General features: G+C 33.1%; 2 protein-coding genes across 3 annotated transcripts; one reads left to right on the top strand and one right to left on the bottom strand.

Moving 5' to 3' along the window:
- Nucleotides 1-8,475, bottom strand: LOC105341659 (uncharacterized). 2 transcript variants are annotated; one of them, XM_011448290.4, is made up of 9 exons: nt 8,362-8,475; nt 6,860-7,059; nt 6,341-6,494; nt 5,723-5,826; nt 4,749-5,467; nt 3,856-4,005; nt 3,556-3,695; nt 2,987-3,130; nt 1-2,635 (listed from the first exon to the last, which is right to left on the bottom strand). In XM_011448290.4, exons 2-9 carry the CDS (start codon nt 7,055-7,057, stop codon nt 1,821-1,823), a joined length of 2,424 nt encoding a protein of 807 aa, XP_011446592.3. In that variant the 5' UTR covers nt 7,058-7,059; nt 8,362-8,475; the 3' UTR covers nt 1-1,820. The 2 variants fall into 2 exon arrangements, with proteins under 2 accessions (XP_011446592.3, XP_011446593.3); XM_011448291.4 differs by having other exon boundaries at nt 8,366-8,471.
- Nucleotides 8,476-8,591: 116 nt separating this feature from the next.
- Nucleotides 8,592-14,432, top strand: LOC105341658 (uncharacterized). Its single transcript, XM_066076402.1, has 5 exons — nt 8,592-8,690; nt 10,145-10,205; nt 10,299-10,345; nt 13,592-13,715; nt 14,249-14,432. Exons 2-5 carry the CDS (start codon nt 10,171-10,173, stop codon nt 14,391-14,393), a joined length of 351 nt encoding a protein of 116 aa, XP_065932474.1. The 5' UTR covers nt 8,592-8,690; nt 10,145-10,170; the 3' UTR covers nt 14,394-14,432.
- Nucleotides 14,433-14,902: the final 470 nt, after the last annotated feature.

Here is a 14,902-nt window from a genome sequence, read left to right as displayed (position 1 = left end):
TTGAAAAAATTGACATTTATAAATCACATTGGCAATGATGGTTTTGTGTTCTCAAAATCAATTTGAACATAACAATAATAACAGATTTGTAAATACGATATTAAAATTAACTTTGAATGATAATTAAAATCTGGTCTTCAAAAGTTAAACTACTGGTACATGTACATGTAAAAATTCAAATGGAGTAAAAAAGACCCAAAAAAATAAAATCCCAGACAACTGCATCACTATATACCTATAGAACATAGCACATTGTGCTGCAGCACTATATATAGAACATAGCACATTGTGCATAATGGCAATATCATAATAGTGAACGGAAACAAGGAATTAGGTCATGAAAAAAGACTACTGTGGTTTCATCAATATTCGTTGAATACAAATTTTCGTTGATTTCGTTGTTAAGTTTATCCTTGAAATTAAATATTCATTGAACAGCAATGTCTACTTATACTTTGTATTGATAGGGTCATTGGCCACGAATTTACGTATCCTTGAAACAGTGATTTTCACTTCATCCATGAAAATTGATACCCTTGAATATTAATGAAACCACAGTAACTAGTATATGGTACATATGTACTCCCATTGTGATTTTAGCATTTCTGCATTTTCCAATATTTCAAAGTTTCATTCTTACATTATAGCGGCAAATATATCAAATATCTAACATTTAATATTATTGTTTTATTAGTACCTTTTCAAGGGAGGTAATCTTTTATCATGTACCCACTTTTTTTGATGTCTGAACTTAATCAATAAATTAAATATCAATTCAATATTACTTACATATACAAGCATGATTTTAACATATTGCAAAAGATTCTAAAACATGGCACCATAATGGAAATGTAAATAACTAACTAAACATTAGCACTTATCATTAGCAACCTATTAACTGGGTGAAGATGCTTTGCAATAGATCTGTGAAGTTTGCATATATACATGTATATATAGGTCACAACAAGCTGATTCAAACAGATATTTAATAGCTACTTGAAGAATTTGGGGATAACATAACATATAATCTTAAGTTTACATATAACAACAACACCAACTGTTGAAGGCAACAGAAAATTTGGGGGGTATGGGGTACAAACTTTCTGATGTACACAACTTAAACTCTTCAACAGTACCTAAGGTACTACATACCATGTTGTAAGTGTGGTGATAAATGTGCCATCAGTTCTACCATGTACATACAAAATAACAAATCATTAACAAAAGATTTGGGAAAAATCAGATAGAGTATAAGATAAAATTTTACAATACTGTAGATTCTGTAGATATTTAACACAAGTATGTAATTCTGCGATTCAACCATTTTGCATCAAATCACGAAATATAACATCGCATAGTCTAAATTTTCATTATAGTTTTATTTAGATAACATCTGTCCGAAAAATGAAAGTGAAATTTTAAAATTTGCGAGATGTGCTTCTTGCGATTTTTATACGCAGATATTAATTTTAGGCATTTAATGAGGAATCTACAGGAGTTAAGTGGTACTTAATTACGCAGACTTCATTGTTTATTAACAAATAAATACCAGTTCATGGATTAAATCAATTCAATTGATTCATATTAAATACGTGTGAGAGAGAGAGAAAGTGAGAGAGAGAGAGTGAGTTTGAAACTCCATATACTACACAAGTTTTTATTTTTACAGACTATTACACCAATAAATATAGTCTACTGGTTCTGGGAAAACTATCTATATTCATCTGATTTTACCGGTACATAAACATGCAGTTCTTAATCTGAAAAATATTTGAATGTTGCATCACATTCACACATATAATCCTATAACAGGAAGGGGGCTAAGAATTAACAATAGCTGTCTGCAGAGGGTTATTCTGCATAGCAACCTTCGACCTTTCATCCCTTGAATCATCCAAGTGGAAACTGATAACCTCTGTGACTTGCTTTCCACACGGTTGTCCCAGGCTACTTTGAGATATGCCCTGAGAGTTCATCTTGCTGTCAGAGGTCAGACAACAAGGATCTGTATCAGTGACTGGGTCATCTTCACATTTCTCCTTCACCTGACCTCTGCTGAAAGATTCATAGTGTTCATTATTGGATTCTGTTACATCTTTGTCCAAAGAATTATTTTCTGCACGATCTTTATCACTATCACACATGGCACTCAATTTATCGGGCTCCTCACCAGAAGATTCTCTGTAAGGAATTTCATCCACACCTGAAATGCTGCTCTTCACAAGGTTTGAAATCCCTAATGGACTAGTCTTTTCAACAATTCCTGCCGAGACTGTGCCTCCTATTTCAGTCTGCACATGACCATTCTTTTCCATATGAAATGACTGCCTGTCTCCCGGAGTTGTAACACAAGGACTAGGATCGTGGGTGACATTTTTTCCCTGGCTGTCTGGTGGCTGACAGACAGAGTCTAGCACATTGGATTTAGATACATCTTGTTCAACACAGTGTTCATTGCTTTCCTCAGTTTTAATTTTAATGAAATTTGCGTCAGATGAGCCATTGTTATTTTGAATGTCTGTATTTTCAATTGGTTTCTTGATTCCAGTAAATTTCTCGGTGTCCTTGATTTCACAATCAAGTGGCTTTTGACTTTTTTCATCTGAATTGCTTGTGTTTCTTGCACTTTCTTCCCCTGGAAAATAATTTCACCAATGTTTATAGCAAGAGAAACCATTAATGCATTTTAAAAAAATCTATCTATAAAACAAAACCTGTCTTGTCAACACAAATGATAAAAGACACAAATACCGTACAATTGATTTTTTCACTTTGCCAATAGATTTATTATTAGCAGTATCTGGGATTCGTATTCTGAATAAGTAACCAAGAGAGCCCGCTGTTTAAGTTAAAATTAAATTACAATATTTTCTAACTTAAACAACAAGGTAAATTTTGTACCTCTCGGGAAGCATGATCTTTGATCTGACCATAAAACCAGCTGTAATTGTATTTTGTATTTGGTTTATGGAATCCACACACTTACCTTTGTTTTCTGCAGTGACGGGCATAAGATGTGTTATGGAGTGTTTTCGGGCCTTCCTCTTCTTGCTGCCTATGACTGGTCCAAACGGAATGTCTTCTGCCTTCACTTTTAAGTGAGGTGGTATGGTCAGCTTAATTTCAGTTGCTGAGAATAAAGAATAAGCAACATTTATTTTTCATCAGTATAAAATATTTTAAAGTACCAACATACCTTCTTTGTACCGTAGTTTCATCAATATTCAATGAAAACTAACTTTTTGGTGATTTTGTTGTTTGAGTTGATCCATGAAATCAAATTTTCATTGAAATGCAATTTCTTATAATACAACATTACATACATTAAAACATTGTATTTATCCAGAAAATTCGTGAAAATTGATGCCCATGAATATTGATGAAACCACAGTATTCTTTTATTAGACATCAAATAACGCTCTATCATTTAACATACCACTGTTCATTATAAAAAAATCTTGTACTCTTCATTTAACTTATTTCATCACAACAATGTTATAGTTCTTGTTCCTGTGTGAAGTAAGATCCTGTGGTTACAGTTCAGTGCACTCTCACCTGAGCAGCTATCGCTGCTGACTGACGATGCACGACTCTCAGACGTGCTCCTTAGTTTAGGGGTAGTCCTCTTAGGTTTAGCCACCTTCTCCAGGGAACAGGCTGGCAAGGTGGCAATGTGGGCTTCAAGGTCAAAGTCCCTACCAAAATGGACACATCTTCCATTAAAATATAAATTCTCCACTTTGCATGCATTTTCAGGTGAGACAATAATATTTTACATAGCGATCAAACTGTGATAAAAGGCAACAGCCTCTCATTAACTGAAGTCCAAATGTGTTTGAATTTTACTGAACTTACCCTGTTTTGTATCTGCTGCTGTCTTCAAGTCGGACTTTCTCTGACTCGGACTGTGTTCTCTTTCTTATTTGTCTCGGATAGACAGATAGCACATCGAACCTCAGGTGTTCTCTCCGGTTTAAATCCAAGTGCTCCTCCTCCTTAAACTCACTAAAAACAGTCAGCACAAGTTTAATCAAAAACCCGCTTTGTTAAGGAATGTACATAAATACATGTATTATTCTTCTTTCAATTTATGCTTCATAGTTTGAGTGAACAAATTTTTTATAAAGTGTCCCCTTAAGTCCTACAATGCAATATCAATGTCTAGATTAATATGAAATAAAGTAAATATTTGAAGAAGTTTATGTATAACTATTACAATTACCTATATCAATTATTAAAAATTAGAATAGCTATAAAGTAAAAAAAAATACAATAATGATTTAATAATAATACTTTTTTTTTATGACATTTATAAATATCTGAGGAAAAATCCTTAATGAATTGAAATTAGAACCATTTTAACAAGACCTTGGACTTTCAGTAGGGCGTAGCTGTCTATTCCTTGCGTCAAAACATGTTAAAAATGATTTGGTTTCAAGCGAAATATGCATCAATTGTGTAGTATTATCTCAAAAGCCAGACAAATCTTGTTGATTTATAAAACCATGGCTGAGTGGCTAGCAATGAAATAGACAGACCTACGTCACATTGGTGTTTGACACAACTAACCAAAGTCCGAGCTCTTGTTAAAATGGTCTATGGTGCAACATACATGTACATGTATGAAATCAAACTAGTTTATTTCCATTTTCCTATACGTCAATAATGACCTCTTTTACAGACCCACTGACCCTAGATAAGACCTAGCATAACATATGATATGGGTCTTCTGTGACCACTGTTTTCACCTCTCTCTCTGGACTACCCTCGGCTCCCCACTGAGGGAATTCTCCGGGGACTTGGAGTTTGTCTGTCTGTCCTTCGAGGGCTGTATAATTCCCTCGTTAATCAGCTCCTGATATCGCTGTCCCCTGTTCCGTCTTTTGGACTTCCTCACTGGCTGAAAATCTCCGTCTCCCTCTCCATCCTCATCTACAATGTCACTGCTGGAGTCTCCCTTCTTGTAATAAGGGTTGTCAAATGGCTGCAGGGTGCTCATCTCCGGAGTGTCCTTAAAACCTTCAGAGTAACATCTCTTTCTTTTGAATCCAGACCAGGACAACATCTGGCTTTTCATCATTGCATGGTTTGTGATCATGGCATTCCTAGGATCCACAAAATTACTCCTAGCAATGTCCAGCCCTGCCCTACTGCCACGCTGCTTGTTCAGAAGTAATTTCCTCTCCAGTTCATCTCTAGATACAGACAGGTCATGTAACAATGACTTGTCACTCGGTTTATCAGACAGAGATGTGTAGACTCCTTTTTTGGTTTCTTCACCATCAAATTCAGAGGAGGTGTCAGATTTTGAGTAGTAGAGCTGATCTATGATGGAGTCCATTACCATCTTCCCACTGGCTACCATAGTATTTTTGTCCTCTTTTTCATTACCCTGCAGACCTTGTTCCATTCCACTCACACCTTGACCAGGGGGCAAAAGTGCTGGTCCAGAGTCCAACCTAGTCACCTTATTAAATAAAAACAGAATTAGAATTTTATTGCATGCACTATAATAACTTTAACGAACAATTAAATTATGGATGATCTCATGAATATTTTTTAAGGAAACTGGTTGTACTCTTAATCATTTTAAACTTTTTTTTCTTAAGTTTTAAATTGTTGAAGATGCATGTTGATTACTGTATTACCAGGTACATATAATGTAATTAAGTACATGCACATGTATATATAATATGCATTTGTATCAGTTCTTTATACCTACCTTCTCTCTGGACAGATCCAGGGTCTGGCTGGTTGCTGCTGCTTTTGATGCATTTTGCTGTCCTGCCATAAATAGGAGGCTCAACCCTCCCATGTTAGAGGGATCTACAAATCACAATCACAGATATCAAGTTTCACATTTGAAATATGTGATCTGTGCAACCTGATATAAAATGGCAACTTTTTATATGTTCATTTTATATGTTCATTTAATATGTTCATTATATATGATTCTGGCAAAAGATCATGTCTGTGACACACTGTCAAGTGATCTAGAAAGTGCTCATTCATTGAAATTTCGTACTGTAAAACTTGGTTATAGCAAAGTCCTAGGGACCAATGAAATTACTTCGTAATATCCATAATTCGTCATAAAGGTGTTTATTATTTGTTATAGTAGTTATAATTCACCTCTACGGAACTCAAAATCAGTTCACTATATCCATAAATTCGTTAAATCTGAATTCGTTATAAACGTAAAATCTTTAAATTTTAAAATTTTAAAAGTTTTGTTAAGAATTTTACCGGGGACTAAAAAAAGTTTGCTATATCTGAGAATTCGCTATATCCGTGTTCGTAATAAACGGGTTTTACTGTATGTACTAACACACAAACTTGCCTGCCAGTTTCCCAGGAGTGATGGTTTGATCAGCTCTTGTGAAGTCCAAGCCTTCTTTGGTTGGTGATCGGGGGAGGAGACCAGTCGGGTGCATGCCCTTCTCTGGGTTATGCCATTTGTAGTCAGGGTTTGCTTTCATGAAGGCATCCTTGTACTACAATTAACAGATACAAGGTAAATTCATTGTCTGAAATATAGTTACTACATCTGCATAAATACAGTCCACTTTTTATTTCTTGTATATATTTTTATTTTAATATTGAAGTCATATCCTAACCTCTCAAACTGTAAACAACAAATTCTCTTAGGAATCTACTGTAGTCTACATAGTAGATTCCTAAATCAAACAAGAGGAATTAATATCCACATAAATTCCCGAAAAGCACTTCTAACATGTTTTTTTTTACAGTATAAACTACATAATTATTAATCATTTTATTAGGCATGACAAACTATCACTGCTGTATCTCAGAACTCCTAGTACATACAGACATTCATAAATACAATATGTTTAATCACCTGCTTAGCTAGGTCAGTGTATTGCATCTTTTCATCCTCTTTCAGGTTTGCCCACAAATCGCCAAGGATACGAGTGACGTTGCGGTTGTCGAGATTCGGGTTCTTTTCTCGGACCATTGAGCGATGTCTCTTGCAAAAAATAAGGAAAGCATTCATAGGTCGCCTGACCTCCTTTTTGTCTGGGTCCGCTGGATCCATCCCTGTAAAAACAGTTATACAGTTCAACGAGGAAAAAATAATCAATGTACATATAAGTACATGGTTATACGGTGCATGTAGCTGAATTGGTTGACAATGGTAATTAAGCCAGGTTTAGGTTCAAATTACTCTGCTGCATTTTTGGAAGTTTTTTTCCCCTCAGAAATAGCTATATATATTAATGTAATATGATTTAGTTTTCTTTGTGATGTATTTTTAATATCAAATGATTAATAATTATTATCAATATGATAAATATCAAACTGAATTTTTTTTTAAAGTTAAGATTTCTTCGGGATCTAGGAAAACAAGGTTATTTCGTACATAAAAATATAGACATAATTAATATCTTTTTTTTTTGGGATGGGGAGGGGGGATAGGTTTATCATTTTTTTGTTTACCTGTAATATTTTTTTAATTGCAAAAAATCAAAGGTTTCTAGAGCGTGGTATTTCTTGATTTATTTTTTTTTTTTGGATGTACATATATTTGGATTCCTTTTTATATTTTTACAGGGCCTTCTTGTTATATAATCGTAGATTGAACATGTTGAAAAATGTTGAACATTCACCTGTCATATGGTTACGCATGCGCATACAACCCGACCGAATAATCATTTTCATTCGTTTGAAACTTATAAGTAGGCCCTATATTGATCATAGTATATTAAAAATAAAACTCAATGGCACTGTAAAATAAAGTTAGAATATACGTTAACTTTAACACATAAAAGATAAAAACTGCTGTCGATTTAGAGACAGACTGACGATTATGTAGACGACCTGTCCAAATTACAAGATATATAAACAAACATATTTTCGATAAGTGTCAATCTCCTTGTTCAGAAATATAATTTAATCAATTTGGGGCCTGTTTAAATGAATTTGGAGAGTAAAAGACATTTGTATGAGAGGGGATCGGTCCTTTTAACGAGTAACCCACAGCCCCCCTTCAAGTCTACGACCATGTGCTTCTTAGTCGACAAAACATGGCTCGCTTGTACATAAACACGTGGCCTTATTTTGTCCCGAATCCTCTACACGTGGCCAAGTTACATCCCTACACATGACAGTAAATTTGTTTGTTGTTATATAATTCAACAAAATAACACAAAATATTTCAGTGATAGTATTCTAAAAGACGTATAATTAACAAAAACAAGTCGTCTCATTATGACACTTCGACCATATCATGTCGGCCGGGACACACTCGATCAGTGGTCTGATTCACGGCAAAATTGAATGGAAAAGTTATGTGTCACTCAGTCAAATTCATTAAAAAGTAAAAATTAACAATAATCTTACCTACCGGTAGCCCCTTTTCACCAGAATTGTTTTAATTTCTCTCTTGAATGACTTCCGTCAATGTGTATATCTTCTCTCTGGTTATAGCGAACTGCGCAAGGCTATTAAAAATAGGTCAAGGTTGTTATATCTCAAACATTGCAAAATTGGCTTCAAATTCAGTGATATATCCTATAAATTTTATGTTTCAGAGATCAAACAGTTGCTAATAATAATTAACCTGGTGTATTATTTCCTTTTAGTAGTTTCAGAATCTACATATTTACAGTTTAAACATGTGACGAGGAGCGGATCTAAAGAGTCGATCGTTAATGGATCTACATCCATTGGTAACATGTAAAATTTGAATTCGTGTAAACTGGTAAAGCAGGCAAGAAATATTTTATTAGAAGCTATTAAAGGCTATATTTAAAGAATTGTAAGTACTTGTATTTTTTTAATATCACGTTTTTTGCAGTAAAATGAAAATAAAACAAAATAAATATATATTACCATACATCGAATATATTGGCAGTAATTTCTATTTTGATTTACTGTCCCACAAACAGGAACATTTCAATTTAAAAAATAGAATTTTAAAAGTTTGAATTAAAGAGCAAAAACAAAACACATATTATACACGTGTAATTAAAATATATTTCTATGAAACATTCGCAAAAGATTTCAAACAGTCACAAACCCAGTATATTCGCTCACAATCGCTAAAAATTAGTGCAGGCACGTAGCTTCGGGGGGGGGGGGGACAAAACGAATCAGAATTTATTTGAATAAATGGTGTCACAATGCAGGCATGTATTGGGGGGGGGGGGGGCAGCATATCCCCGCTCTGAGCTTTCTCGCAACAAATATTTTCTTAAATAACACCAGTAAAGAAAATTGAATTTTGAATAAACCCTCCACTCCCATGTAAGACGTTGTAGTCAATTTAGTAAAATTAACATTGAAAAGGAGCACAATTTAATGAAAGTGTGAATATGTCAAAAACTGCCAACCCGCTACATTCTTTTAAAATAGGACCTTAAAGGGGCATTGTTACGATTTTGGTCAAAAAATATTTTCCGATTTTAATGTTTACAATGCTCAAATAAAGCATTTCTTATATATGCAACCAGAATTTTAATGTCATTCGTTGAGTTATAAGCGAGTTACATTCAGAGCTTACAATTCTTTGCTATGTAAACAAAGCTCTTGTTTACATTTTGAATGTTAAAGTGAAAAGTCCAATTTTAAACCTTGAATGAATGTGTTAAACGTTAGGAACTATTTATTAACGCTCAAAATGAAAAAGAAGATAGACAAATTAGCTTGAAAATGATTTTTTTTCTGGTAAATTGAACCTATGTAAACAAAAACAGGGCACGAGCCTTGTTTACATAACAAAGAATTGTGAGCTTTGTATCTTACTTATAACTAAATGACTGATTCTAAAATTTCATTTGATCATTTGAAATGTATTTCTAAAGCATTGTAAATAATAAAAGCAGAAAAATAGTACTTGACCAAAATCGTGACCATGATCCTTTAACTTATCAGACAAATTGATATGTAACACAAGACATTCACCCATTGGGCGTGAAATATTGAATAGGCAAAAAAAAAATTTAAAAAAAATTGAAATCCGACTCTAGGCGGACCTCTGTAAGTACCCATGGGGAACAATGACCAAAATTCGTAGTCCTTTATCTCAAAAACCACGACCTTTAATTTTTTGGATTTTTTAAAATTCTGCGTCTTTGATGTTTGATTGATGATGAAAACAAAATACATGTTACATTTTATTTAGAACCGTACGTGGCTGGCTTGACAGATATGTTCCGCAACAAAGATTCTCAAAGATTTATAAAGTGAGAACTATTTTTGTATTTTTATTACAGCAACATGAATTTCAAAGCGTCCTGTCTGGCTTTCATCTGTTTTGTTTTACTTTTCACTTTTAGCGATGGCGCATGTAAAAAAGAGTTCGCAAATTATCACATTGACAGAGGTAAGTTCACAAACTGTCTTAATTAAATTGCTTAATTTTTTTCTCCATGTTAACATAGAGATTTTGATTTATTTTTTTTTGGGGGGGGGGGTGTAAACTTTTGCCAGATATGCTTATTCATATCTTTCTACATAACTGACGTAATTAGAATGAGAAATGAGGAGCCTGTAATAATTAAGACCCACCATGTTTGTATATATAATAGCGAATATATTGTATGGTGGTGACAACGAAATATATAAACAATAATTCATCATTTTTATATAATCTCTACACACAAATCCGTGTATGAGGAGAACAATACTTTGATAATTAGTCAATCTGTAAATCAATTAAAGCAGGTAGGAAATAGACTGTACATATATTTGTTAAATATACTATAGAACTACAAACAGTCCCTATAGATATTGGTAGGTGGAACGATACTCCACGTGAAGACCGCAAGTACGGCTCATGTGAAGCCAATGAAAAAATAATAATGGGAGGTCAGAGTCTCTGAGTTATGGCCAATTTAATTTGACCTTTTTGCACCTAAAATGCGATTTCAGCCTGATAAATTTGTTGTCAGTATTTTTGATTATGCAAACTTTTTTCTTGAAATATTGTTTTTAATTTTGCACAATGGTCACACTAATTAGAGGGATTACGAAAAAAAAATTGTACGAAGCTGTATAAATGTTTTGGTGACCTTTTTGCACTTAAAATAGACAATTTCTATAGTAGTTACAATTTGACTTGAAATAAAAACATATGGAATATCAAGAATATAAGATTAATCCAGTTTGCCTAGATATATATTCAGTATCATTTTGACATAATAAAACATGGGTGTCAGTGATGTCAAATTTTAGATATATAGCTTCAAAGGTAAAATTCTCGCAAAATTTGGCTTCAAAAATGCAGACATTTTCTATATATTTGCATTATTATATGCTAAACGTCTATTATTCTCTCAAAATTTTGTTTTGTAAAAGTCACACAGGACCTATAGAACATGTCACAAACCTATCAAATGTTAAAAATGTGGATAATGAATAAAGTATAATTAAAAGAAAAGTATTTTGAAAATTCATAAAATTGCTTGTTTCTGTCATTTTCGTCAAAAAAAAAACCCCCTTTCGCACGAGAAAATAGTTCCCACCAAAACTTGTTTGTTTCTTGAATTCAAATGGATTTTTTTTATGAATGTTTTGTAATTATAAAATGATGATCTTTCTGTGAGGATTATAAAATCATATTTATTTAAAATATAATGAACATTTGCGCAATTAAATCAAAACGTGAGGAGTGAGATGCCTTATTGTAAAACATTAACTGCTTTCATTGGTTTTTTTCAAGGCATGTTGCATTTTTTTATCACTTCAAAATGTTTTTGACATAGATATATACTTAACATATTAGTTTTTACAATCTTAATTGTTGAAGACCAAGATGGGAAGATTTCCTCAAATGCCCAGAGAACATAGATTGTGTAATTTTTATCTATTAGTGGCTGAAGATGAGTACCATTTATTTTGAAATGTTATTCTGGGGAATCATTTAAATATATCATTTTTTTTTATATCAAGAGGCTTAATGCTCTGTTTGTGATACAGAACGCTTAATTTGTTATATAGAGATCTATTTTGTCATATTGATGCGATTACAAAAAAAAAAAAAACAACATAAAAGGTAATTTTAAATAATAGTACCAGATAACGTTTAACTTTTCAAACCAAACAATGAAAATATATTGTTTAATATCTCTTTCATCTAGATTATATAAATCACCTATTTGAAAAAAAAAAAATGTTGCGTTGGTTTCTATATACTTTCTACATATGTTATGATGATGGTGCATTATTCAGAGAAAGATCTATGAAATTTTATCATAGACTTGAATAAATATTGCACACTGTAGGTCAATAGTTTTTAGGGGGCCAGATGGTTGAGCCATTTTTAGGTCATTTGGGGGGGGGGGGGGGGGGCGGATGGTTGGGCCATTTTTTAAAGGCTATATCAATCTCCTTTTGAAAGAAAGCATCGTATAAAGATACAGGGAAATTTTTAAATTTAAAGACTTTTTCTTTACTAAATTATACATGTAGTTTATGGCTATAAAACCATACCTAAAATTTTAAAGTTGATCTGATGTTTAATTTTTGACCATGCAGACTCCTTAATATTGAAACATATATATCGCATCCATGACAACATTGAGGATGCATGTTGAACTTTTAATTTAGTAATTAATTATGCTTTACGGTATTATAATTAGTAAAAAGTGAAAAGCATTTACCAAAACACTCTCTATTGTTTATGATATTGGTGGGCATTAATATTCGTTGATTTAGAGAACAAATTATTTTCGAATATCGAGAACTAATTGTCACTTTAACGGCAAGTCATTAGTTAAAAAAATAGTCTGAATTATAAAAAAAAAGAAAAATCCAGTCCAATGCATCAAACACGTACTCTTTATATTGTATAAGCACACTGTGCGTGATCTGTGGATGACGAATGGTCTCTTCAACAATTAATGAGAGGTTATTTTAAATATCACACCTTTGGCGACCAGATGATAAATCAAAGACTAGTTCACAGGTATTTGAACTGTTACTTGATTGGTTGTAGCGAAACAATTCGTCATTGAACTTGATTACGTTCGTCCCCTGGTCTAGCTCCAAAAACAATAACGAATCACCTAAGCAACTTTTTACTGGTGACATATTGCATTTGCATATAACTAAAGAAGGGTGCTTTTTTTAACTTGATGACGATGTCTATAGAAAAAAAGACCATCAAAAAGCTTTATTTTTTTTTTTTAATAAGTAAAGGATGTATTAATATGGATATTTGAGAGAGAGAGAGAGAGAGAGAGAGAGAGAGAGTATTCACTTTTGAGAAGTGGACAGGCATAAGCTACATTCATGTAGGCTATGTCTGTCCACTTCTCAAAAGGGAATAGAGAGAGAGAGAGAGAGAGAGAGAGAGAGAGAGAGAGAGAGAGAGAGAGAGAGAGAGAGAGAGAGGAGAGAGAGAGAGAGAGAGAGAGAGAGAGAGAGAGAGAGAGAGAGAGAGAGAGAGAGAGAAATTCGTTTAATGCTTGAATTAAACCCATACAAATTTGAATAGAACAAACAATTTTTGCCTCAACAGATATTTTTTTTTATTTACCATTTTGATCTCTCTATTTAATTTACATTTCTTGCATATCAAATCATCACCAATATACTGGACAATATGGCAATATATTTTCTATTTCAGATTCAACTTTGAAGATCACATTTTACTGTTCCAAACACCGTAGAGAATGGTCATACGGGGTGATGCGATTTCCTGAATTTTGCGAAAGATGCTTTTGTTTTGGATATGTCATGGAATGCTGCGAGTAAGTGTTTACCAATTAAGTATGAAAAAAACCCCTTAATATCATAAATATTGGATGTCAACTGTCAACCGCGGTTACTCGGCCCTAAAAGGATGGTAATGGAAAAAAATCCGTGACCAAAATCTATTACTTTGTTTATTTCTTGTTCTTCTTTTTTTTTTTATAAGAAAGATCTTGTATTTCTAGAAAGAAATTACTCTAGAAGAAAAGGGGTTTTTTAACGTATATAAAGTAAACAAAAAATACAGTTTATAGATGACAAAAGTTTTAGAAATACAAATAAAAATATCAGAAAATTAAGAAATTTCTTAAAAATGAATGAAAATGGAAACTAACACAAAGGTTTATCTTCATTTATACATCTTTTACATCTCCAGAATTTGGTTTTTCGACTACATGCTTCAATTTATGTCAATAAATTGATTTACAAAATATTATATTATATAGTAATGATAATAAGTAATTTGTCTGATATTTACATTAAATTGCATATAAGATGTCGGAATGTTTATTTTTATTTGTTCGTCTTGTAGTTCTGGGAATGTCGCTGGCGCGGTCACCGTTGATGGATGTATGAAGGAGTATCATGGATGCAAGGCAGTGTTTTACAAGTTTGTGAATGGCATCAAAATTAACTGTCATACGGGTCTTCCATTCGATGACCGGCTAGGATTTTGAGTATACCGGGCGTGCTTATATTTTTTGTTTTTTAATTCTTCTTTTTTTTTTGTATGAAATTATATATTACTAAATAGTATTGTGTTATGTTATTTCTGTAACTATTTGTACATCATAACGAGGTGCGTTATACTGTAAACCAACTTTTATTCGCGTGCGAGAAATTTTCGCGAGGTTAGCGAGAGCCTTGTAGTCGCGAATATATCTCGCCGCGAGCCGATCCTTTGTCTATAGTTTTTAAAACAATACAGGTTTGGATAAGACTTGGTCGCGAACTTTAGTCGTCGCGAACCAGTTGATATCGGCAGTTGATCGCGAAATAAAGTCGCCGCGAATAAAAATTGGTATAGAAAAAAACTAGTATTTTGTCGACTATAAGTAAAGAGATTTATTGCATTCAAGTCCTTAAAACCCAATTTACAAACACACAAACAAAAAACCACTAGTACTGTTTGCGTCAGGGAAATCAAACTATAAAGACTCGATTACAGGTCGAGTGTTTCATCTAA

The sequence above is a fragment of the Magallana gigas genome, chromosome 2 (genome assembly GCF_963853765.1).
Source record: "Magallana gigas chromosome 2, xbMagGiga1.1, whole genome shotgun sequence".
Taxonomy (NCBI): Eukaryota; Metazoa; Mollusca; class Bivalvia; order Ostreida; family Ostreidae; genus Magallana; species Magallana gigas.
This window is presented reverse-complemented; position numbering and strand designations above follow the sequence as displayed.

What these genes read in the sequence shown, in the direction of transcription:
- LOC105341659 (XM_011448290.4), bottom strand. Translation starts at nt 7,057, where the DNA reads ATGGATCCAGCGGACCCAGACAAAAAGGAGGTCAGGCGACCTATGAAT. An exon ending in TGGATCTGTCCAGAGAGAAG is followed by an intron (nt 5,468 to 5,722) that starts GTAGGTATAAAG and finishes TTATTTAATAAG; the next exon opens with GTGACTAGGTTGGACTCTGG. An exon ending in CGTCACTGCAGAAAACAAAG is followed by an intron (nt 2,636 to 2,986) that starts GTAAGTGTGTGG and finishes ATTATTTTCCAG; the next exon opens with GGGAAGAAAGTGCAAGAAAC.
- LOC105341658 (XM_066076402.1), top strand. Translation starts at nt 10,171, where the DNA reads ATGTTCCGCAACAAAGATTCTCAAAGATTTATAAA. An exon ending in GATTCTCAAAGATTTATAAA is followed by an intron (nt 10,206 to 10,298) that starts GTGAGAACTATT and finishes TTTCACTTTTAG; the next exon opens with CGATGGCGCATGTAAAAAAG. An exon ending in AAATTATCACATTGACAGAG is followed by an intron (nt 10,346 to 13,591) that starts GTAAGTTCACAA and finishes TTTCTATTTCAG; the next exon opens with ATTCAACTTTGAAGATCACA.